Source organism: Pinus tabuliformis, chromosome 6, assembly GCF_031772625.1.
Source record: "Pinus tabuliformis cultivar Carrire ecotype Pingquan chromosome 6, CPIR1, whole genome shotgun sequence".
Taxonomy (NCBI): Eukaryota; Viridiplantae; Streptophyta; class Pinopsida; order Pinales; family Pinaceae; genus Pinus; species Pinus tabuliformis.
The window spans coordinates 774,702,146-774,726,328 of NC_142292.1; the positions used below are offsets into that span (position 1 = coordinate 774,702,146).

General features: G+C 39.7%; 1 protein-coding gene across 1 annotated transcript; it reads right to left on the reverse strand.

The window, feature by feature from the left end:
• Positions 1–13,426: 13,426 nt before the first annotated feature.
• Positions 13,427–14,530, reverse strand: LOC149261016 (uncharacterized). The gene has a single exon (XM_089367215.1). It carries the CDS (start codon positions 14,528–14,530, stop codon positions 13,427–13,429), a length of 1,104 nt encoding a protein of 367 aa, XP_089223341.1.
• Positions 14,531–24,183: the final 9,653 nt, after the last annotated feature.

Sequence of the window (24,183 nt, forward strand, 5' to 3'; positions counted from 1 at the left end):
GACTATTATTTTCAGCATTTTGGAGCAGATTCAGCAAGTTTTAGTAGAAGCAATAAAAATTCATCTTATCTCTCTATCCATGACTCCTCTTGTTCAGCCACTTAAAGAAGAATATGATCAAAAATTTTCAGCCACCACACATACAACTCATCCATTCCAAAGGGTAAGTGAAGGTACGTCATTTTCTAACTTTTGACAATAGAATTCCATAAAAAGCTAGAATGATAATTGTTGGAAAAACATTTATCTTCCTCATTTCATAAAATTGCCAATACCATCAGTTGGGGAGGGAATACATTCATATTCATATCTTTCCATGTCCATATCATATTCAAGAGCTCACATACTTCCAACATATATTAATTATTACATTGCTATTATGAGCATACAATGGCTTTTGAAAAAGTGCATAAAGGATAAATTGGATACAAACAAAATCATGGTTGTCACACAAGAACCAACCATCATGCAATACAATAAAGATATACTTTGCAACAATAATCAAAATATCATTATGCAAAGTTCAAAGATCAAAATAGAAGGAAACTAAAAAAAAAAATGGTTGCAACACAAGAACCAACCATGTTGCAATTCAAGTGAAACACTTTGCAGAAATATGAAGTTATCAAATGATATCATGCAAAGTTAAGCCAAAGCTCAAAGATTAGAAGAGTTAATGTAATATATATTGCATGAGGACATGCAATAGCTTCAGTTGGGGGGTATGTTGAGTCTTGAAAATGTCATTCATTTCCATTACACTTTCACTATTATGTCCATTATATCACCTCCATTTCACCTCCATTTCACTACTATGTCACCACATTCATCCCACTTTCATTATCATTGGGCCACCTTTATGTTTTTTCAATCTTTATTATTTCTAAGCCTTTTAAGTGAATTTGTGGTTAAACATTAGAAAATAATGTGCATATTCTTATACCTAACAAATGGGTTGAGATTGTTGACATGTGTAGGTTGAAATGAGGCTTCTAGAAGACCCTTATGTGGCACCCCAAGGCCAAATTCGAATTTGAGTGGAAAGAATCATGGGATCATGAGAATATGTGTCACATCTCCTAATTGTATTGTAACTCTAAGAAGACATGTGTCTTATCAGTTCCTATTTTGATTAGGACTCTAGAGGTAGAGGGAGAGATTAATGGATTCTCATTAATGAGATGGCTCTCATCTTTTTGTATAAATAGGAGATCTCTCTCCTTCATTAGTTAGTCCTCTTTAGCTTAGAGTTTGGAGTTCTTAAGTCTTTTTAGCTTGTGAGTTTGTAGTTCTTCCTTGATGGCTTTTGAAAGCTTTGGAGAGCTTTGTTGTACTTTGTAATTTTGAAGATTTTGAATAAAGCTTTGATGTTCTCAACATGGAAGGAGATGTGAAGTAGATGTCATGGAGCATATTAGAATGTAAGGTAGAGTAGATTTCATTTTGTAAATTTTGTTTTGATTTCATTATGTCATTTGATTTCTTTCAAGTAGGTAGATTAGATTTTTCATTCATGCAATTTTAATTCATGCAAGTGTGTTCAACCGGTTGATTGTAGGTTAGTAATGCACATAGCTTTTTAATGACAAATGACATGACGGAATCATCTTGTCCTTCTACTGATTTATTTTTTTTGAGTTCTAATTCCAGCATTGTTATTTCTTTCAGTTTTGTTTTGCTCATTTACTTTCATGTAATTTAGATATCATATTACTCAACTTGTTCATGATTGCTTCCCATAAGGTAGATTGAGCTGAAGGGTAAAAGATCAGAAGAGTTGAATTAGTGTGATTAGTTTCCTTTATGCAATTTAGATATCATATTGCTTAACTTGTTCATGATTTATTCCCATAAGGTAGCTTGAGCTGAAGGGTGAAGGATCAGAAGAGTTGAAGTAGTGTGATTAGTTTCCTTTATGCAATTTAGATATCATATTGCTTAACTTGTTCATGAATGCTTCCCATAAGGTAGATTGAGCTGAAGGGTAAAGGATCAGAAGAGTTGAAGTAGTGTGATTAGTTTCCTTTATGCAATTTAGATATCATATTGCTTAACTTGTTCATGATTGCTTCCCATAAGGTAGATTGAGCTGAAGGGTAAAGGATCAGAAGAGTTGAAGTAGTGTGAATAGTTTCCTTTATGCAATTTAGATATCATATTGCTTAACTTGTTCATGATTTCTTCCCATAAGGTAGATTGAGCTGAAGGGTAAAGGATCAGAAGAGTTGAAGTAGTGTGAATTAGTTTCTTTTCTTTCAGTCTTTGAGTTGCTTTAAGTTCAGTTTTTACTTTCTTCAGTTTTCTTTTTATACAGCAGCAAGGATACTGGGTTTCATAGTCACTAGCTCATTGATTGGTTATTGCATTCTATTTTGATTGAAGTAGCTGCATATTTACACTTTTGTTTAAGTACTAATTCCATCAATAACATGTTTTAAGATCTTTTGAAGTGCTAAGTTTTGGAAGTTACCATTAGGGACATAGGCCTTGTCTTGAAATCTCTATCCATACTTGTCCTTTAAAAGTATTCTTAAGACCTTAGAATAGGATTTCCATTTGCATTAGACACTTTAGGAAACCAACAAAAACAAAACCTCAAAACAAAATAAAATCTATAAAACAACGAAGTAAGAAAAAGGTTAACTAAGCACATATGGTGCACCACACTTCATCAGTTTACGATACCCGGATTGATAATTTATGTAGAGCAATTTAAGACGTTAAATTGACTAGACACAATGCATAATATTATAAAGGAAATACTAGTATTTTATAACGAACATGACAAAAAAAGTGCCTTCTTTAATAGTAAAGATCCTTCACATCTTCGTTCTTCAACTTCTTCTCAGGTTCTCCCACAACCTTAGCTACATGAGCTCCACTTCTCTCCTTTCTCTTGTTGTTTTTTTGGCTTGGACAATCCCTCTTAAAGTCTCCAAACTCATTGCACTTAAATCATTGAACCTTGGACATATCTTTCTTCTTCGACTTTCCAAACTTACTCTTCTTCAGCTTCTTGAATCTAGCTAGAAATGCTTGAGACTTCTCATATGATCCAATATCATATTTTACCTTGATTCTAGATTTTTCCAGAATGCATTGAGTCCACAACTCATCAAATGGAGTTGAATATTTCTTATAGTAGATGTTTGTTGCAAAGCTACTCCATTCTGGTGGTAGTGCATTCAATACAAAAATGGTCATTTTCGAATCAGAGATTGATTCTCCAAGCCCTCGTAGATGATCTCTTAATTGATATATTTTCATGAGGAATCCTTTGATTTCTTCATTCTATACAACTTATTCTGAAAATAAATCTTTTGTCCTGATGGAATTGAAAGTTTTAAAATTTGCAGCACATGGAACAAGAGGATCTTTAATGGATTCAACTATGATCCTTAGAGCCCTTACTTCCTCTTTCTTGCATTTTGCTATATCTTGAGCCTTGTCTTTGCTAATTTTAGTGATCTCACTAGTAACATACTACACTACCTCATGTTTGTTAAGTGTAAGGTCAATTCTTTTCTTCCATTCTAGGCAATTTTATGCTCCAACAAGCTTATTGCTCTCCTTGCAGAAAGAACCCATATGACATATAGTAGATTCAAACATTGAGTAATAAAATGATACTTACTTAACAACCAAGGTTCTTTTTCCTCCTTGAAATTATATATCTTCAACCTTTTCTTGATGCCTTTAGGACCCTTGAATAAACTTCACTAATGTCCTTGAAACAACTTCAAAGAAAGATAATTCATACCAAGATCCCTTGATGATTTCTTCAAATATACCTTCCAAATGGATCTGTTTGTAACCTTTCTCTCAGGCCTCTCTTTGATGAGATCTTGATGTAGACTTGATCTTATTCAAGGTATAAATCCTACTTTCAATAGGTCTTCTACTTCTTTTCTATAGTCCTTCCACAAATGATTCCCCTTGATAAGAAAACCCTTATTTGTGTCCACAAGATAACCCTTCCAGTTGCCTTCTTGTTCACCTTAGCTCTGATATCATGTTGGAAAATGAAAAGTGGAAAATTGTTAATTTTGATTTTCCTTAACCTTAATAGTTACTTGTGAACTTAGTTAATATTCTTGTTTTCTTTATTTAGATATTTTCAACAAAAGAATATCAAGAACATAAATAACAAAAATAGAGGACACAAATATTAGGCTCTCAACCATGGCAAAATGCCTCCAAGGGGAAAACCCAGAAAAATCTTCTCTTATTTATAGAATCTGCTTCAAATGAGATACAAAGACCCAATCCGTAAACCTATCCCTTCTCCAAGTACCAAGTCAACCCCTCCAAAAAGTTCGTCCTTGATCCTGCACCAACTAACTTCAAACTGCAACTTCAACCTGCCAACTTCAATACTGCAAGTTGTCCTAGTACTTTGACATTGTAATTTTGGCCTTGTAGCTACTACAAAAACTCTAATCCAACTTCCCCCTGAGACCTTCCTAGAGCAAGAAAGCTCTTCCCAAGGTCAATGAGATCAAGATAGAGTATTCTTCCTTCCATCTACAAGATAATGCACTTCATCCTATTGCAACTCAAACCTGCAATTTCAGCCTCTTTCTGCAACACCATAAACCCTAGAATTCCACACATGTGAGAAAAACATATCCCAAAAAGAAAGAATTTTCTTCCTTCTTGGATTCTTCTTTCCTCCTAGACATTTGTTTTCCTTTTCTGCTTCTCCCAACTACATATTGAACTTCTTCTTGTGAGATTGAACTTGTTGAGTGAGTGTGTCCCAAATTAGGATGAACTTCTCCTTTATATATCCTTCTTAAGGGGCCAAATGCCCTCTTTTAAGGCTAACCTATAGCTGCCAAGGCCGACTTGTAATTTTGGAGTTTCCACGACTTTCTAGACTAAAACATAATTCCTTTTTCCAATTACATTTTTCCTGGAAGGGTCTTATAAAAATGATGTTGACTCATTTGACTCATGACAACAAATCTTAAGACCTAACAAACCCTATAAGCGTGAAGAACATGTTTTTACCTAGAAGACAATTAATAATGAGCATGAAACCCATGCTTATAAAATAATATCCTTTTCTTTTATTTTCTTGTTTGTTACATAGGATACTATTGAAATGAGTACAATAGCAACTATGAAGACCGAAACTAGTTAAATTCTTCAAGAATGTGTATCAACGAGAGGACAAGTTGGAAATCGAAATTGAAGAGATGAGGAAGTTGATGTTGAAAGGGCCTCAAAAGAGGTATATTGACAGAGAGGAAGAAATGTTGACTATTGATTTTTGGTAACATTGGATGTGCTCTAAGTCTCAAAATTTGTAAGGAGGCTTAGAAAAATGCATTCTCCAATACCCAGAAATCGTTTTGGGAAATTCCACTTGGAGGCATTTTTATTAAAATAATTAATTATTTTTAATGGGACCCTAAGTACAAACTTAGGAAATTAAAATAATTAAAGGCTATTAATCTACCTGTGGGTGAAACTTCTAGAAGAAGATGAGGATCAAACCAAAATGATCTAAGCCATTGATTAGAAGTTAATCTGGGTCATCGGTTGTCCAACAGAAATATAGAAGAAGAGGCCTGAGGGGCACTTGGAGAACACATCGAGTGAAGATCAAAAGATCGAATTTCTAAAGCAAAGCAGCTGCCCAAAATATTTTTGGAGTGAACTTTTGCAGTGAGGGGCAGGGATATTATCCAAAGGGAAATTTTCTTGGTCAGAGACTACAAGGTAGAGAGGAAAGAACAACGTCTAGAGAGGTTGACGCTGGCCCACGCAGAGCTGACGTAGTGGCAACGCAGAGCCTAGAGGGAGATCGAAATCCTGTTGAGGAAATCGAGTTTCAGAAGCTAGGAGCTGGGGTGTGAGATCGGGAGGCATAAAATCAAAGTTTCTAGCTAGCATAGGGTCTGAAGAAGGAGCAACGTAGTCCCAAGCAGAGGTAACGCAGATACTGCATGGGATTGACATAGTTTTGCGCAGAGGATGACACAGAAGGGATGCAGAGGCTCTTCTCCATTAAGTGTTACACTAGATAAATTCCTCTTGTAGATAAGAGCGATCTCCCTAGATCCTTGATGGAAACTAGAAACAAGCAACACAATTGAACTGACTCTTTCCCTAAGTTAAACTTGTTTGAATTACAAGAATTAAAGCTAATGGATAAGCCTCGTACCTATTTCACGAAGTGCTTGATGAAGATCCCTTTTTGTGATTCGATGCAGCTCTTCAATGCTTGATAAGACCTACAAACAACGACCATAAAAGTATCAAAAGCACATATGATATAATAATCGAAACAACTTAGCCTAATGATCAAGGATATTAGGAATTGAATTTCCCTTAATAAACATTATAAACAATTGTAAACTATTTGTAATTCCAATAAGACAAATAAATGGGAGAAAGTGTTCATTTGTATTAATCAAATATTAAGAGAAGCCTTACAACCTTCGCCTTGATGCTGTGAGGTCCCTCCCAAATACCTTCAATCTCCTCCTTAGATGACAATCTTTCCAATCTCAAACCAACAACATAAGTTTATATTCTTTGAGTTCTGACCCCTTCCCTCTACCCTCTAGTCATTTTATAGGCCAAAAGGAGGAAGTTTCAGATCCAAAAGAGGAGGATGAGACTCCTTCATTGAGGGATTAGGTTACCATGAGAAAAGGGATGAAGATGCATCATCTGAGGGTTATAGTCCAAATAGTCATCACCTGGAAGTTTTCAATTGGTAAATATTTGACCAACTATGTTTCTAGAATGTACTTTTTATTTTTACTTTCTTGAATAAACGTGCGCGGGTTTATAGTGGTAGACAGAGCGCAACTCTGCGTTATTCTCAGAGTCAATTTTGGCACATGCACAGGAAACTCTAGAAAAATCAGCACAGGTGGAACTTGTTAGTGTCAGTCTTTCCAGCCTTCCTCCAATGATCAAATATGCTCTTACAAAGTGGTCTCAGAGTGTCAAGGTCAAATTTTGTCATTTCAAAGAGTTTTCAAGCAAAATTTGGTCACTAGGCATTAGGTCTAGGGTTTGCTTTAACTCCTTCTAAAGTTGTCCAAATGTCAGTCTATGTCATCATTCAGCTGAGTTTATCATCATTCATAGGGTTGTCATTATCATGTCAATGTCTAATGAGTCATTTTACATCTTGTTCATGCTTCAGTTGCACCCAGGCAAGGTCATTTCCTTCTCCTAGGGTTTTGAAGCCAATTTCTCTTGGACGGTCAAATCATCGGCAAATTCCTGATGTTCATACACCTTCCCCTATCCTTAAAGTACCTTATCAAACACTTCCCATCCCTTAGATCCGCCAAATTCCTCATTTTTGCACAAACCCTGATTTCTAGCTACAACCTGGCAATTTTCTAGGTTTGGCCTGTGTTTTGCCCTTTTGGACCCCTTCCCCTCACTCAATCTCTGAGATTCCACTTTCCCCTATTTCCTAACATCCCTCCCCACTCCCAAAACTTTCCCCAAGAATTTAGAAGCCTCTTATTCCCTTCATTTCGCTCCATTTCGACAAAATTCCTTGTTTCACACATCGGGACAAGTCGCACTCAAATGATGTTCCAGAGCAATCAAAGATGAATTTTGGAAAACTGAGAGAGGTTTTTGTCCAAAATATGCCAAAGAAGAAAAACCTCCTTCACTTTTTGCACAGGTGTCATGGTTTTAGAGAAATGTCAAAATTACAATCGCCGGATCCAAGGAGGTTGGCCAAGGCACTAAAACGACGGAAAAGGCCCGATCCACTCCAAATTTTGGCCAAAGCCTCTTTGACTGAGCATGGTACTTTATTGGGGACTCTCAGCCCAAATTTCAAGAAATTTGGAGAAAATTTTGTCATTTGTGAATTTTTTGTGCCATTTACAGGTTTTCTCCATTAACGGGTCTCACCCCCCGCGCGACCCTTCATCATGGCAACTCAATTTTGCAAAAACTCAGCATTTCCAGATTTTTCATGAGAAGTTACATATGCTCATCAATGGACTTGAGATTTTATGAAGTTTTGGGCCTCCAGAAAGTCAAAAAACAAGCAAAAAATGACTTTCTGCCACATTTTTGAGTTGCAGAAAGAAGTCTTGGGAGATTGCAATTTTGGAGGGGCAAATGACCACCAAATTCAGAAATTCCAGTTGGGTTGGAAAGTCGACTCACAGACCTTTCCAACAAGCCTACTCTTGCTCAATTTGGACACCTGAAAGTGCCCCAAAAGTGGCTCCAAAGGCGCGCGACCCGTCAGGCAGGGGCGCGCGACCCGTCAGGCAGATTTTTCCAAAAATGCACTGTACAGCTCGGAAAAACGCAGTTTGACCCTGTTTGACTTTTTGGGGTGGATTATTAGGCTATTTGATTTAATTAATGTACTTTTATGACACTTTTACACTTATGTACCTCTTCTAGAAGATCCATTCATGAAATAGGTGAAAATTAAATGAATGAATTGGTTTCCTAGCTTATAGAGGCAAGTTGTTTTGACTGCCTAGATTTTAGTGCTCAGTTTAGAATTGGTTGAAACAGCTCCTAGAAGGATGAGCTCGACCCCTAGAGGAAAGGGAAGAGGTTGGCTTGCCTATATTATGTATTTTCTCAATCATTTTCAGGGGTTGGAAGGTTGGACTCTTGAGGGAGAAGCTATCATTGTATTATTCACTGTATCTCTGCAATTTTTGGCTAAGGAAGACCAGGGTTTTGCAGTCCTCTTTGGGATTCTTGTGGACTCATGTGTTGATGGTGTGTTTCTCAATGTACTTGTAAGCTTGTTATGTGACTCATTTCCTTTCTTTTATTTCTGCACATTAAACAAATGAAGTGTTAAAGTAAGAATTCATGCCTGCCATGCTCTGCTTTTAAGTTTGTTTAATTTCAATGTTTTCTACTGTCTAAAGAGAATTCAAAGTTATTGTTTGCTCTCTTTAGCTCTTCACCTTTCATTCCTGACCATCCACCTCAATCAAAGGCATCAATACTATCTCCTACCTCGCCCCAAAGAACCCCCTACAGAAACTGTGTCCAATCCCCGCACCCAAAATTGCCATCCCCTCAATTTGCCACCAAAAAACCCAAAAAAACCCCAAATCAACCCTTTTGATCAGTTTACTAGCCTAATATCAGTGTTACCTTATTGGTCATCTCATCTATAGAAGATTTTACCGAGATAGACCGGAGAGAGCCTTCTCCTGCCCCGTAGGGCTAGCTACGAGGCTAAATGGTTTGATGTTGCCTTGAGGTTTACCTTTCTCAGCCTGAGGTGACATTTCAAGCGCTAACAGAACTTAACAAGGTGTGATAACTATTTCCCCCAAATTTCTCATCTATTAGAAAATATTTTGGGTTGTTTGACTTTTGAGGGAACTGGTTCAAATATGTTCATGGATGGTAAAAAGACCCATAAACTAATCAAGCGTCATGGTGACAAATTGACATGTAACAGATTTACCCCTAAAGTGTGAATTCTGTAAAAAAAGTTAAAAGATTGAAGAACTTTATCATTCCAAGGATCAGATTAGAGGCAATGGTCGGAAACCTGCAGGGAACATTTAAGTATTACAATGCAAATATATATCAAAAATCATCTTTGATGTAGGAATTCCCATTCTCAGAGTAAAGAAAACTCGATGAACAAGCATGGAAAAACTAAAATCATATAGATGGTAGACACAGTATGGACGCAACCATATGTATACATAATCATGAATATAAAATCTCCTCGCAACCTAGATTGACGAAACTAGATCTAGGGTCTTGATCTCCATCTCTCGATCCACAATATGAATCTAACTATGTGAGTGAATGTTTCGAAGTCGAACATGATAGAAACCACTTGATTACCGGTCAATGATGTGAACTGTTAACAAGTGTGAGAGAAACCACCAATAATGACAATGGTTCTGAAGGTACTTCCAGTACAATCTATGAAGTGTGAATAGGTGATATGAAGTCAAACACTTATAGAATCATTCAGTCGAAGGCCAATGATGAGAAGCCATCGTCGAAAGCGAGGAACCTTCCATTAAGGCATGAAAGCTTCAAGGTATTAAAGGTTTCTAATTCAACTTCCTAGATAATGAGCTGAAGTCAATAGGAAGCAACTCGTCATAGGAAAGCCTACAACACGAAAGATAATTTCAAGTTTTGAAAATAGTTTGCAACGGCTGACTCAAGGATGATCGACACTGTTTGAAGGCATAGAATTTGCAAAAGGGTTTTGAATTGAGGTTGATCTTCTCTTGAACACATAACGACACAACAATGACTTGGCAACGTTTGACTCAATGACAAGACCAGAAACCATGAATACTTTCATTGAGGTTTGATTAACTGTAAGACAAATGGATTTCCCAACTTGGACATGAGTGTGATGGAGTGTTGTGTTCAAGAGCGACTTGCTACCTTTTTAAAAATGATCATGTAAAATGGACACCTTTTCCCAATTCCCCCCCACCATTACTAGAAATTATCTCTTTAGTTTTTACAAGCTTGAGGAGGATAATGTATGTTTGGACTGTAAGCTCATCCTTCGGATGAGTCCATCGAAGTATTTTTAATGAACCCTAAGAAGGAATGGTTCGATCCCATCATTCTTAATGAGTCCTGTACTATTTAATTTTTACAAGTCCAGTAAAGGAGTAACTCATGTCGTTTTCTTTTAAGAGTTTGAAAAAGATGCAAAAAGAAAACTCATTCAGTTCTTTTATCGTAAAATTTTAACAAGCCGCAAGAAAGAAAAGCTCGACATTTTTCAATTTTAGAGAGTCAGAAGAAAAACATAAGTAAACTCTATCAGGTTCTTTTTCATCAGTTTTAGTCTCTTAGGTCTGAAAAAGGATAAAATAATACAGGAGAGAACTCTATTGACCATGTTAGGTCAACGCATACTTGTTTCGTAAATAGTCCTAACTTAGTCCATAAAATTGGTAAACTTATACTGAGTGGACAGTTGTTCATTTAATTTTATGTGTTCTAACAAGCAAGTACTCAATGATCTTTTCATTTTGAAAGAGTATGAAAAGGGTTTAAAAGAGGACTCCATGATTTCAAATTTTCGCAATTTTTTAAGAGCATGAAAAGTGATAAAAGTCTGCTAAAATGTCAAAATGATTCATTTTCGCTCCGTAATCTATCCTACACATTTAAACTCAAAAACTCATCACAACTTCTGAAAAAATGTCATTTTCCCTCCTGAAAGGTCCTAAACATAAAAAATAATATTTTTTAGCTCTAGAAAACTTATAAAAGTGGGAATAGGTAAATTATTTTCACCATTTGAATTTTTACCATTTGGGAGCTTTGAGAGGAGTTTTTACCACCAGACTTCGAGCACTGATTCTGAGCTAACCGGTGGACAAAATCGCGCACCGTTTCTTCCATGTAGAACATCTCTCCTTAGCTTAGCTTTTTATCAGTTTAGAATTTCATTTTAAGCTTTCATTTATTTTTTTGAGAAAAAATATCTTAAAAATGCGCCCTCAACCTTGTGTTGGTTATTTTCAGTCAGGCCCACGTAGGCCAATAAAATTTTCTACACAGGAAATCACAGATTGCACGGATTTTTATAGGAAAAAACCACACAGCTACGCCCTTTCCATAAAACAGTGGTCACGCAGGCACCGAGGGTTTATTTTTAAACAAGTTTTGAGCCAAAAAAAATGATGTGAGTTTCTAAAATGATTCTAATCCCTTTAAAATGGTCCTTTCAGGTCATTTGATTGCTCAAAATGGAGTGGAGGGAAAGAGAGCATGAAGCCAATGATTTGGCAGCTTTGGCAAATCCGGTCACCATGAAGGCTCTCAGCACTTATGGCGTCCTGAAATACTGGCTTATTCCTGGGATGAAAGCTCGGGTAGATATGATGATGTGGCTGGTAAGGACGTGGAATGTCCAGGAATAATGTTTTGTGATTTCCGATCATGATGTTACCATTGACGCCGATGATATCTAATTCCTGACTAGGCTGTCTCATCGAGGAGCCGATCTTTCACTATTCAGATAGAGGACGAGGAAATACTACTGATTGGTATCTATGACGCTTTTGCATGGGTGCACCACCCAAGGGTGGGATAATTGACATTCAAACCATCGAGGTCTTGCCCCTAAGGACAATTAATTTCGTTGTTTGCAAACTGTGTGGAAGTGTTTCCCTTCATTTAGCCACATGGGAAAAAATGCAGACGATCGTGGAATGCTAGGAATCCATGGTGTACAACTGGTGCGAAGGAGTGGTGGTGAACATGAAGGGTCAGTTGACTAGGTGCAAGAAAAGAAAACTGAAGAAGTTCAGTTATGGTGCCATTCTTTTTGCTTTTTCCCTAGAGAGGATTCCTATCCTCCGACCACAATAGATTCTAGCAGATGAGGGGGTTTCCAAGGAGCCACACATGATGAGGTTGTTTGCACTGATGGCATGCCATGGAGGTGATGGACCAGTAGTGAGGTATACTCCAGACTTCTTTGACTGGTTAGGCCAGTGGATTATTTTGATTAAGGACTTTTCGTATGCTAGGATGGATTATAGAGGTGATCCTAATATCCCACTTCCAGCCAAAACTCAGTGGGGTGATCTAGGTGAGAATTTCTCATTTTAACAATTTCCAAATTTTTACTTTTTTATGTGTTTTTTATCTTCAAAGGCTAATTATCTGAAATGCATGTGCAAATGTGGGCCCAACCTGACTAGCCGGGCTGATACGATTTGATAGACGAGGCGAGAAGCCTATAGTAGTTGCGATAGTGAACCTGGAGGCAAAGGATATCTTTAGAGAGTTGGAACAACAACTTGAGAGGTTTACATCGAACATACCAGATACTAGGACTAATGACATTCCTCGCGCTTATCAGAGACATGTAGTTGGGGTTCCAGGGACCCTCAGACGTTTGCTGCATCGAGTTGCTCGTGCTATCATTTGTTATCATGAGGATCATCATGCTTAGTTGTTCTAGTTTCTAGGACGACATTTTGAGTTTTGGTGTCAGCATATTCGGAAAATAAAAGGCCACGGGTCCTTATGTCCTTGGATGACATATTTTGTAGACACACACTTTTATACAAACTCTATTTTAATGAAAAATCTACTACTTTTGCCTATTGTTTATCTTGATCAATTTATGAATGAATATTTATTTTAATTTACAAATGTTGCAAATGTCTATTTAACACATGATTCGCCAAATGCATATTCATATGGAGGATAAGAAGCCTGACGAGTTCACAATCTATAGATCGTAAGGATTGTCTGTAATGTCTCCACGCGGGGAGTCCACAAAGTCTGTACTAGTTGTAGATCAAAATTAAGTCCTGCTCTACGCAGAGAGCAACAAAAAATTGTACGTTACCAAAAAGAGAGTTGTTACTCATGTCCAAGCAGTGGATATATATACATGATGATACAAAAAAAAACAGAGCTTGCTTATATGTGGGCCTTATAGCCCATTTTCTATAGGATCATCAAAAAGTGTATGATAATGCTGGTAGAAAGTTCCGTCTATCTCCTCCTGTATCAACCAGTCATTTCCTTGTTTGTGCGCTGCCTCTTTGGATAGTTGATCTGCATCTGAGTTTTGTTCCGTGTAAATGTGTTGACAGACAAATGATTCAAAAGATGTAATCAGTCTTTTAGCTTCATCTAATATATGCCTCAATGAAAATGCATAGCAATTTGATGCATCATTCAGCCAGTTGCAAACAATTTTAGAATCTCCATAAAGTTGCAGGTGTCTGCACTGTTTTTGTAATGCAAAGTGAATAATATGTTTTGTTGTGCACAGTTCAACAAAGTTATTGGTGCCTCTGCCTAGGTTAATTTGGATCTTGTAGCAGTGCGTTTCATTGAGGTAAAGGATGGCGCCACCCCCACAGCCTGCTTCCTGTGCAGAGCCATCAAAATATGCCCAGGGCTTAGATTTGTCTATGATTTCAGGTCTGATGGTGCGGGTGGGGGCACTGGTTTCCACTTCGGGTAGCAAATCAAAATCGGCGATCGTGTGGTGTATTATGACAGGCCAATGGGGGGTCTTTAAATTGAAGATGGCCTGGTTACGCGCAATCCATAATGCCCAGCATACAAGCAGTGGCATGTTAATGAATTTCCCTGAGTGATTTTGACACCAAATGTTCCAAGCATCCATGAGATTGTGCCCTTGCCAGTTTTTTAAGTTAGGATAGTGAGAGGTGATGGATTGCCAAAATTCCTTAGCTGTATTGCAATTTAAAAAAAGATGCTCTGTACTTTCTTCTTCCTTGCGGCACAAGTGGCACCAGAAGGGACCATAAAATGATCTCTTCATTAGATTGGTCCCGGTAGGGATCTTGTCGAAGAGAATGTTCCACATCAATAAGCGTGTATGAGGAGCTGCCTTGAGCTTCCAGAGCGTTTTCCAGGTTGGGAGGATGTCCTGTGGCTTGTAAGATTCCATGAGCCTTATATAACCTTGTCTCGGGGTGTATACTCCGTGTTTTGCAAAGGCCCAGATTATCTCATCTGGTCCATCTATGAGTCTGATATGTGCCTGGGTGAGGGCATCCATGTAATCCTGCCATTCGTGATGCCACTGAATAGGTATCTCCAAATCTCATGCTGATACCCATGCCTGCTGAAGAAAGGAAGAATTGTCGTTGTCGCCGATGTGCTTGATGTGTGTTACTCCTCTGTTGTGTAGGTATCTTAAAAGGCCTGCAGATAATCTATGGGCATTGCCACAGCCAACCCATGGGTCCAAACCGATTCGAACAACATTGCCTTCCTTGATGCGCCATGTAATTCCTTCACGCAGAAGTGGTAGTGAGCCGATAACCGCTTTCCAGATATTAGATATGTTATGTCTTGATTCATGCTGCTGACGGAACCAGTCCATTAGATGCAATGGCTTGATGTATTTCACTTGTGCAACTCGGGACCAGAGACTGTTTGTGGTGAGGAGTTGCCAACCGAGCTTGGCCGCTAATGCTCTGGAAAATAAATCAAGCCTCTTTATGCCCCACCCTCCCCAACTTTTGGGTTTTGCAATGGTGTCCCATTTAACCCAGGCAAATAGCTTCCCCGGTTGGTGTCCTTTCCATAGAAATCTACAACATATACTTTGTAATCTACTCAAAATACCTTTAGGTATCCAGGCCAAGGTCATCCAGTAGACTGGAGTGGCTTCAATTACTGCTTTAATGAGAATCAATCTGCCTGCCCGAGAGAGATATTTATGATACCATACCTGTAGTCTTTTTTCCACTTTCGCAATGAGCCAAGTCTAGTCCGCAATCCTGTAACCGAGAGGTTTTAGTCTAAATCCCAGGTATTTTATGCCTTCTGTCAAGTTCAAAGAGGTGAATGGGAAGCGCTGTGTTGCGAAGGTGAACTCATGTTGAGTGCATCCGACAGTAGTAATCGTGGATTTACTGTCATTTATCATCATTCCTGTAGCTTGTTGAAAAAGAATGATTAAGTTCTGAAGAGTTGTGGTGTCCCCAATACTGCCATTTAAGAATATCAAAATATCATCAACAAATAATAGATGAGTGAGATAAAAAAATTCAGCGATTTTAATGCCTGTCAGCTGATTTCTATCTCGAGCAGATGTAATAATCCTACTTAATCCTTCCATAATAAGTAAGAATAGCAGGGGCGAGAGAGGGCATCCCTGTCTGAGGCCCCTCTCCGAAATGAAAAAGGATGTAGCTTCGCCATTGAGAAGCACACTGTAAGATACATCAGTTATACAGCTCATTATCCATTTGATATAATCATAGGGAAAGCCAAGATGAGTCAACAGTAGTCTGATGTAGAGCCAGTTTGTTCTATCGAACGCCTTGGATAGATCCACCTTTAGAATCATTCCTTTCTGCTTTTTGAGCTGCATTGAATGCATGAGTTCTTGTGCTGTAGCAATAGCTTCGTGAATCTGTCTGTGATGAAGGAAGGCAAATTGCTCTGGAGATATATGACGAGAAAGAATAGGCTTCAGGCGATTGGCTATGATCTTAGCAATGATCTTGTATAGGCAATTACAGAGGGATATGGGTCAGAAATCATTGAAAGAGACAGGATTGTTCGATTTAGGGATAAGAGCTATGAAAGTGGATTTGATGGCTGAGGATATTCTGCCACTCCTTCTGCAGTTCTCCACAATCTTGAGGAGGTCATTCCCCAGGATTTCAAAAAAAGCAATGTAAAACTCGATGGTCCACCCATCTGGACCTGGGCTTTTATCTTTTTTAAACCATTTTATAGTTGCCTCCAATTCTTCCATAGTTACTTCCTTCAGTAGATCTTCTGAGTCTTCTTGTAGTACAAACCTGGGGAAATGTTCAGCCACCCTCATGATCTCCATGATGTTTACATCTCTAGGAGCTTTGTATATACCTCTGAAGTGCTCTGTTGCTAGCCTGGCCAGATTCTTCTGAGATGAAACTGTCTGCCCCCGCTCATCCCGCAATTCCCAAATAGTATTGATGGTTTTGCGCCCATTGGAAAATTTATGATAAAACTTCGTGTTATCATCTCCCTCGGTGAGCCATATTGCCCTACTCCTAAGCCTCCAACTTTCTTCTCTTTCCTTCAGAATATGTGAGCGCTTCGCGATGAGGGAGGAGTAATGTTCTTTGCTCTCAGGAGTGGGGAAGGTGCCATCTGATGTGTCCTCATGCGTAGCGATGACCCTTTCAGCCTCCCTCAGAGTATTGTCATCACGGATACGCTTCTGATGTGCCCAGTTTTTAGAGATCCTCTTAAGTTCAGATAATTTCCTTATGAAGCCTTCTGTATGACCCTCATTTTCCATAATAGGGTTGGTCTGCCAATAGTTAGTTACCAACTGTATGTATGAAGGGTCCTTTAACCAAGAGGAATTAAATTTGAAGGGGCTCTTGATCTTATGATTAATGTTGGCCATTTCCAAGAAAATTGGTCGATGGTCGGATATGCCACTAGTTCCAACCCATTGACGTATGCGGGGAAGTCTGTTGTGTAGTGACTCCTTGATAAGGAACCTGTCAAGTCTTCTGGCCAAGCTTTGTTCTCCGCTGCGGTTGTTTGTCCAAGTATACTGTAACCTGGCAGAAGGAATGTCCACCCACTGATGATCCTCGAGTAGATTGGAAATAGTGTCTGATAAGGAGTCTACCTGCGCCGAGTGCCCCCAAGATTCACAGAAACCCATTGAAAAGTTTAAGTCGCCTCCAAGTATAATGTTATCTGCCTGTAGAAGTTCAGATTCCAGTAAGGTTCTCCAATAATTGGCTCTGTCTGCACAAGGGCCATAGACATTGATGATGCGAATGTCCATCTCAATGGAGTGAGCAAATATGTCTAATCCAATGAATCCTCTGCCTCCCCAAATATTTCTGATCTCCATTGCTTTGTTATTAATCCCAATAGCTGAACCTCCGGATCTCCCGGACGCATCCAGTGCATGAAAGGTCCAATTGGGCAGCCAGGAGTTGAGAGTATGGATTAGAGGTTCAGCTGAACAGAGGGTTTCTTGAAGAAATATAATATCCGACTGTGACGAGATGAGCAATCTCCTGAGTGCTAGTTTTTTGGCCAAACTAGCAAACCCTCTGCAGTTAAAGGATATGATCTTCATGTAGGGTGAAAGAGGGGGCCATTCTTCGCTCTAAGGGCCCTGAAAATGGTTTGCTGTCGCCCAAGGGCGACTTCTTCGTCAGCAGTGTGTCTAGCTTTGGTGATGCGAGAGGGTCGGCCACGAGAGTTCTTATGAGTGACAGGGGCGGCTTCAGAGTCCAGACCAATGGCATCGAACCCTCTGTCCTTCGATCGGGATCGAAGAGAGTACCGGGGAGATACCGGGGGGGATGGGATGGGGAGAGATGCGAGAGAGGATGATATCAGAGATGGCAGACAAGGGGATGTGGCGGGAGAAGGGAGCGGGAGGGAGAAAATGAGGGAGGATGGAGGGGTTAGGCCCCGGGGTTTATGTAAAACCACAGAGGTCAAATGTGCCGATAGTGGAGACGTGCAAATGATGTGATGAGATGCAATGCCATCAGATATGCAAGATACAGGAGGCAAAGGAGAGGGGGATGAAAACAACATACCCGTCGTCGCGATGTCCTCCTGTTCAGTCGCTGAGTGTACTGGAGCTGGCGAAGGTGGGAGAGAAGCTGAGGTTTCTTTAGCAGCTTCGGCATTATCGGGTGGACCTTGGGGTTCTCCATCGACTTTTGCTTGCTCCTCTTGATTCTTCTCCGTATTCTGCCGAGGAGGATGGTCCAAGGGATGCTCGGACTCCCCTTCCTGAACATTTTCCCTGCTTTTCCAGAGGAGTGGACAATCCCTGTATAGATGTCCCACTTTGTGACATCTACGACAACGATATGGGATACCTTCATAGTCGATAATTTGTTTGCGAGTCGTGTCCCTCCATTGAATGGTGATGAATTCTTGTAGTCCTCCCCTGGTATCCAGATTGAAGAATCCGAGCGTAAGCCATCATGCCTGTGTGCTGGTAGGACTTATCATAGTCCATGTAGCAGCCAATCGCGTTGCCAATTCGCCTGAAGATGTCTTCTAACCAGTACTGTAGTGGTAGGCCTGGGAGTCGAATCCAAACAGGCCCAATGCCAATCTGCTCTGTCTCAGGGTCGAATAAGGGAGTCCAACGCTTAAGGAGCACCGGGGCATGTTCAAAGTGCCAATAAGAGGACAAGACCCAATTGGTATGATCAGCATGAGTGAACCTCAACGCGAACCATCCCCTCATGAAAGTTTGCACGAAGGGGATGTCCACCAGATGTTGACCCCAAACTTCAGTTGCCCAGGTCTTCAAACGTGCTGCCGAGTAGTTCCGACCTCTGATACGCCCAACCAGTACCCTATCTGCAAATTCCATTGTCTCACCCCACTGTATGTCCTCCTCTAGCCTGAGAAAGATGTCGTCCGCCTTGGATTTGAAACACCTGTACTTCTTTTTAGGGCCCAGTGGGGGAGGTAGGTTATGTGGCCGGCCCGGGGGAGGGGCAGTAACAATCGGGGGAGGAGGGTTAGGGTATGAGGAGGAAGGGTTTTCGATGCCGCCAGTAACAGGGGGGGACCAGAGAGCGGAGGAACAGTGGTGAAGCTTCCCGACGGAGGACCGTGTGACTTGGTGAAACCGGCCGAGACAATGGGCAACGAAGGGGGTAAAAACGGCCGGGAAATGGTACCAGACGCCGAGGTATCTAGTCCAGGGTTAGGGTTCAAACAGCCGGAAACGAAACCGAGGGTTGCCGGAGAGTGGGGGGGGTTGAAAGCGCAGGCCAGGTAGGAGGTACATCCGGGAGGACCACAGGATATGACCGCGACTGTTCCCCAAGAGAATACGAAGTGTAGTTTTCGGTGAGGCCAGAACTGTACATACCTTCTGATGTGGAGAAGGAGGAGCGCCAGATGGATACCCCCTCCAGCGGGTCTTCAGAGTAATCAACAGCTTCGAGGTCCTCCATGACGCCAGCTGCTTCTCGGAACGGCGGACACCTCAGATAGTAGTAAAAACCGGAGAGAATGACAGTTCTCAGGAAAAACGGACCGAGCTGGGCAGGTAAGTGAAACCGTCGCGGGTTGTCAACCGGGAGATGCGGCACAGAAACCCTTCGTTCTCCCGAAAGGTCAACCAGCTCGAAAGCGATGGAGAGGCGTTAGGCGGTAGAAGGTAAACGGCAGATGTGCTGAGCGGGTGAACGGAGGTCCGGCGCGGTCTCAGAAAACTGCAGAGGGTTCCTGAAACCCTAACCCAAACCCTCGCGTGCCTTCTCCCATCCGAAATCCGCCATCTGCTGTTGAAAAATATTAACCAATGCACCATGAGATGGTTTTATTTTATCTGATTTTAGCCTCCATATGAATATGCATTTGGCATCTACAAAATGTAATTTCTTTATATTAATAGAAATTACGACTTTTTCCCAGGGGAAAAAAAACACATGATTCGCCAATTCATCTATCAATGTGTTTAAATATCTTAGAATGTGTTGATATTCGATATAATCAAATTGTATTTCCAAAATACGTACTCGTAAAAATACTCTTAACATGGTTGGACTTCTTACTGTATATAGACACCATTTAAATGTAATACCACGAGCTATGAATATAACCTAATGATCAAATGTCGAATACCAAATGTGATGGCATCAACTAATAGCTCAATGACTGCGTTATATTTCTCTATGTTGTTTGTTGTTTGATCAAGACATATTCTATGAATAGAGACTAGCTCATCACTGTGTGAATAGATAACCCAGACTGCAGAAGATAAATTACGAGTACTACGACTAGTGCCATCGGCAAAGCCAATGTAAGTCTGAGAGAATGTCGACATCTGCAAATCAAGTGTAACAATGAGATAAGAAGGAGAAGTAGTAGAAAATGTAATAAACATTAACTGTCACACATACCTAAAAAAAATGGTAAATAATGTACATATCTTCACCAAAAGGTTTTATGCATAATATTTCTTTAGGTAAAGACTATTTATGGGCTTTCCTAAAGGAATACCATCATAATCAACCAAATCATAGGTGCCTTTAGCTAATACGAATTTTATGATGTAAGGGCCATTCCACATGGGTTCGAACTTTCCTGCACCTAACTTATCATGAGCTTTATCATAAACCAAAACTAGATCACGTTTTGAATATGAAAGAGGATTAATGTTTTGATCAAACTGAGCTTTGACACGTTTTTTGTGAGACTTGCTAGCCAATACGACATCACGACTATTTTCATCTAAATGTGCTAAATGTACAAAGCGTTCTTCGTCTGCAGAGGTAGCAGATAATCATTCGATGGATAGTTTTAGGGATGGGATTTCACATTCAATTGGTAACACTGCTTCCAAACCATAAACAAGTTGGAAAGGAGTAAAATTGGTTGATGTTTTTGTAGTAGTACGGTAATCCCACGGTGTTGAAAAGAGCACAGAGTGTCAGTTTCCTTTATGCATACCAACTATCCATTTAATCATATTGGTTAAAACTTTATTGACATCTTCTACCTGACCATTAGCTTGTGGATAATACAGAGTAGATCTATCATGGTGAAGGCCAAGTTGTGCGGATAGTTTGACCATCATAAAGTTACAAAAATGACTACCATGGTCTGTAACAATAGCTTGTGGGACACCAAACCGAGTAATCACATGATTGAAAATGAAAATTGTTGCAGTTTCGTCGTCATCTCTATATGTAGGCATCACCTCGACCCATTTCTTTAAAGTAATTAACTGCAAGTATAATATACCCATGCCCCCCGGCCGAGTGAGGGTTACAAGTGACAAAGTTGATGCCCCATTTGGCAAAAGGACCGACATCTATGATAGGGTGAAGAGGAGCTAGAGGTGCTCGCATTTTGCGATCATATATTTGGCAATTATGGAATTTGTAGACTATAGTAATACAATATTTACACATTGACGACCAAAAATAGCCACCACGTAATATATTTTGGGCAGTAGCATACCCAGACATGTGACTGCCGCATGATCCAGAGTGGCAGTCATTTAATCTTTATCCGGCCTCTTGAAGATTTAAACAATGTCGGAATATAGAATCGACACCACGACAGTAAAGAGTGTTGCCAATAATATTGTATCGTTGGGATTGGTATCGGATTCGACCACGACCAGTTTTGGATAACTCAGGCCTAAACATTTGTGTTTGGAGATATATAATGATATCTCCATACCACAGATCTGACATACTAATAAGAAAGAGAGATTCGTCAAAAAAAGAATTTTCTACTATAGTTTCTATATCAATATGAGGAAAGTCACACAATAGTTCTGTTAGTGTCGGTCTTGAGCCCTCCATCAGTGATCAATAACTCTTTGCATATGCAGTTATAGGTGTCTCATCAGTGTCAGTTTTGCATCCCACTAGGCATGCCATAACACTGAATGGAGGAGCTGGTCTTTGTTCCCTTCTTGGCTTTGCTGGATCAGGTCATACAACAATGTAATTGAGTCATGCTTGTTCTTATTTTTTGTCTTGAGATCCCATGGTCTTAGGTCTAGGGTTTTGAGTCAAAATCATTTCAAGGTAATGAGTCATGGTCAGTAAGTGCCCAGCAAGCCGGAAGGAATTTTGTACATATGTTTCATTATCATTTTCTTCAGCTACAGCTCACTTTATGCCTTGGATTTAAAAAACCCTGTTTTTAAATCCAAGGTCATGAGGAATTTGTAAAAATAAAGAAATTTTCAAAAATTTGTAAAAGTGCCGGCAACAACCCTGGTTCCTTCACTACAGTCCATCAGGCGGTCAACCTGCAAAAAGAACGGAGTCAAACGCATCCAAAGAGCTTATTTCAGGACAAAAAGACTCTAAACAGTGTTAAAGAGAAAAGCAAGTTCAAAACATTAGAAAGTGGGTTCTAAAGTTAAATTTTTTTTAAAAATGAACCTATAAAAGCTATTTTCCCTCTCTAGTCACTCTTATTGTGCAAATGAAAGTCAAAAATTCGTGTTAGAGGCAAGAGGAGGCAATTCGGGCAAGTTTCTGCAAATTACAAGGGTTAAACTGGTGCGCGACCAAACCACAGGTGTGCGCGACCACCTGGGTGGGCGCGACCAAACGGAGGCCAACGCACAGTGTTAAATAACACGGGCGCGACCAAACGGAGGAGCGCGACCATTCTCAGAGCGTGCGCGACCAAAAACTCTGTCTGCCGTAAAACTCACTCAAACGCCAAAATCACCCTCAAATTCTCTCAAATTGTTAAGGTATGCCTATTTCGCATGTTTGGTGATGGTGTTAGGGTTGCAAAAGAAGATTATGGCCATGGTTATATGCAAGAAATCCATAAAAAGATAGGTTAAATGATAGTTGTTTTTTGCAAGCAATACGTGTGACAGTTTGTTATTTTTCAAGGCAATTTTTCCTTTATCCCTCCATTTATTTTCCCATACAAATTACATGTGTTAACATGTCAAACTTATTGATCTCATTTGCAAGTCAATTATACAAATCCTACCCCTAAATCATTTGCAAACCCTAGTCCTTTCAAACCCTATAAACCCTACCTTTTCCCCATGTATAATGATCAAACCCTAAGCACTAGTAACACAGCAAAATGCCTATGTAAATGTACAGCAAAAGAATGAAAAGAAACATTATAAAAAACAAATAAAAAAGTGATGACAAGGCATGCACTCAAAAAATTGTAAAAACAGTGAAATTTGCCATTTTGCATAGCCTCGGAAAAAACAAAGGAAAAGGGTCATCTTGTGTATATGTCAAAGACTTCAAAGCTCAATAAGGTCATGACAAAATTTCATTTGCATAGACATCAAAGAAATCAGACTTGTTGTGGTTAGGGTTTGCAGTAACATGGTATCATCTCCCTTTCCTAGAACACTGTTTTTCCCTATCTATTCCCTATATTAAAACCCTAATTCAATTGCATTTCCCTTCATGCAAAACTCCTTATGCAAATTGAATGCCCCTCCCTATGATCAAAGCACCCAGTGAAACCCTAATTCCCCATGGTAAAAGCATGATGAAGCTGCCACTGTCCTAAATGAATTGCTGTTACGAAAATTAGTTGGCAGTAATTATTAAAAGGGTTTCATTGTCCCCCTAAACCTAATTCCTAATATCCTCTCTTTTCCCTAATTCCCAAGTTACCAATTCCCTCTCCCTTCCATTGTAACATAATCACAGCAATCCCCTCTCCCTTCCTCTTGCAATCAAATAGCCTAACTCCCTATTTCCCAAAGCATCAAATGGCCATTCCAAAAGTTATAAAAAACAGAGTATGCTACTCAAGGACATGCAAAAGCAAAATGAAATGAGTTGCCTATTACTTGTACATAAGTGATGCTGCCCTATCCCCCTATGCCCATGGCATCCTCCCCTCCATCATGAAGATTTTCATTGTCCTTTCCCTTGATGCTTAAAAAACACAGTTTCCCTAAATAAAGTATTGATTTGCAAATGATGAAAGATGGAATGACATGTTTAGCATTATGTGATGTTTTTCTTCAGAATTCCCTGTTTATGTATATATTTTTCCCTTTCCTATATGTAAATTCCCTCCCCTAACATTTCCCTCATGATGTTTCCCCTTGAAAACAGCATACTTCACAGCATTTTGCAGGCAGGGCAGCGGTCATCTTGACTTGTTTATTCCACCTTGCTCAATAACACCATGTCAACCACTGAGACTAATGAGCAAGGTGATGACCGGTCTTCT

Coding starts and splice junctions, on each gene's coding strand:
- LOC149261016 (XM_089367215.1), bottom strand. CDS start 14,530: ATGGATGCCCTCACCCAGGCACATATCAGACTCATAGATGGACCAGAT.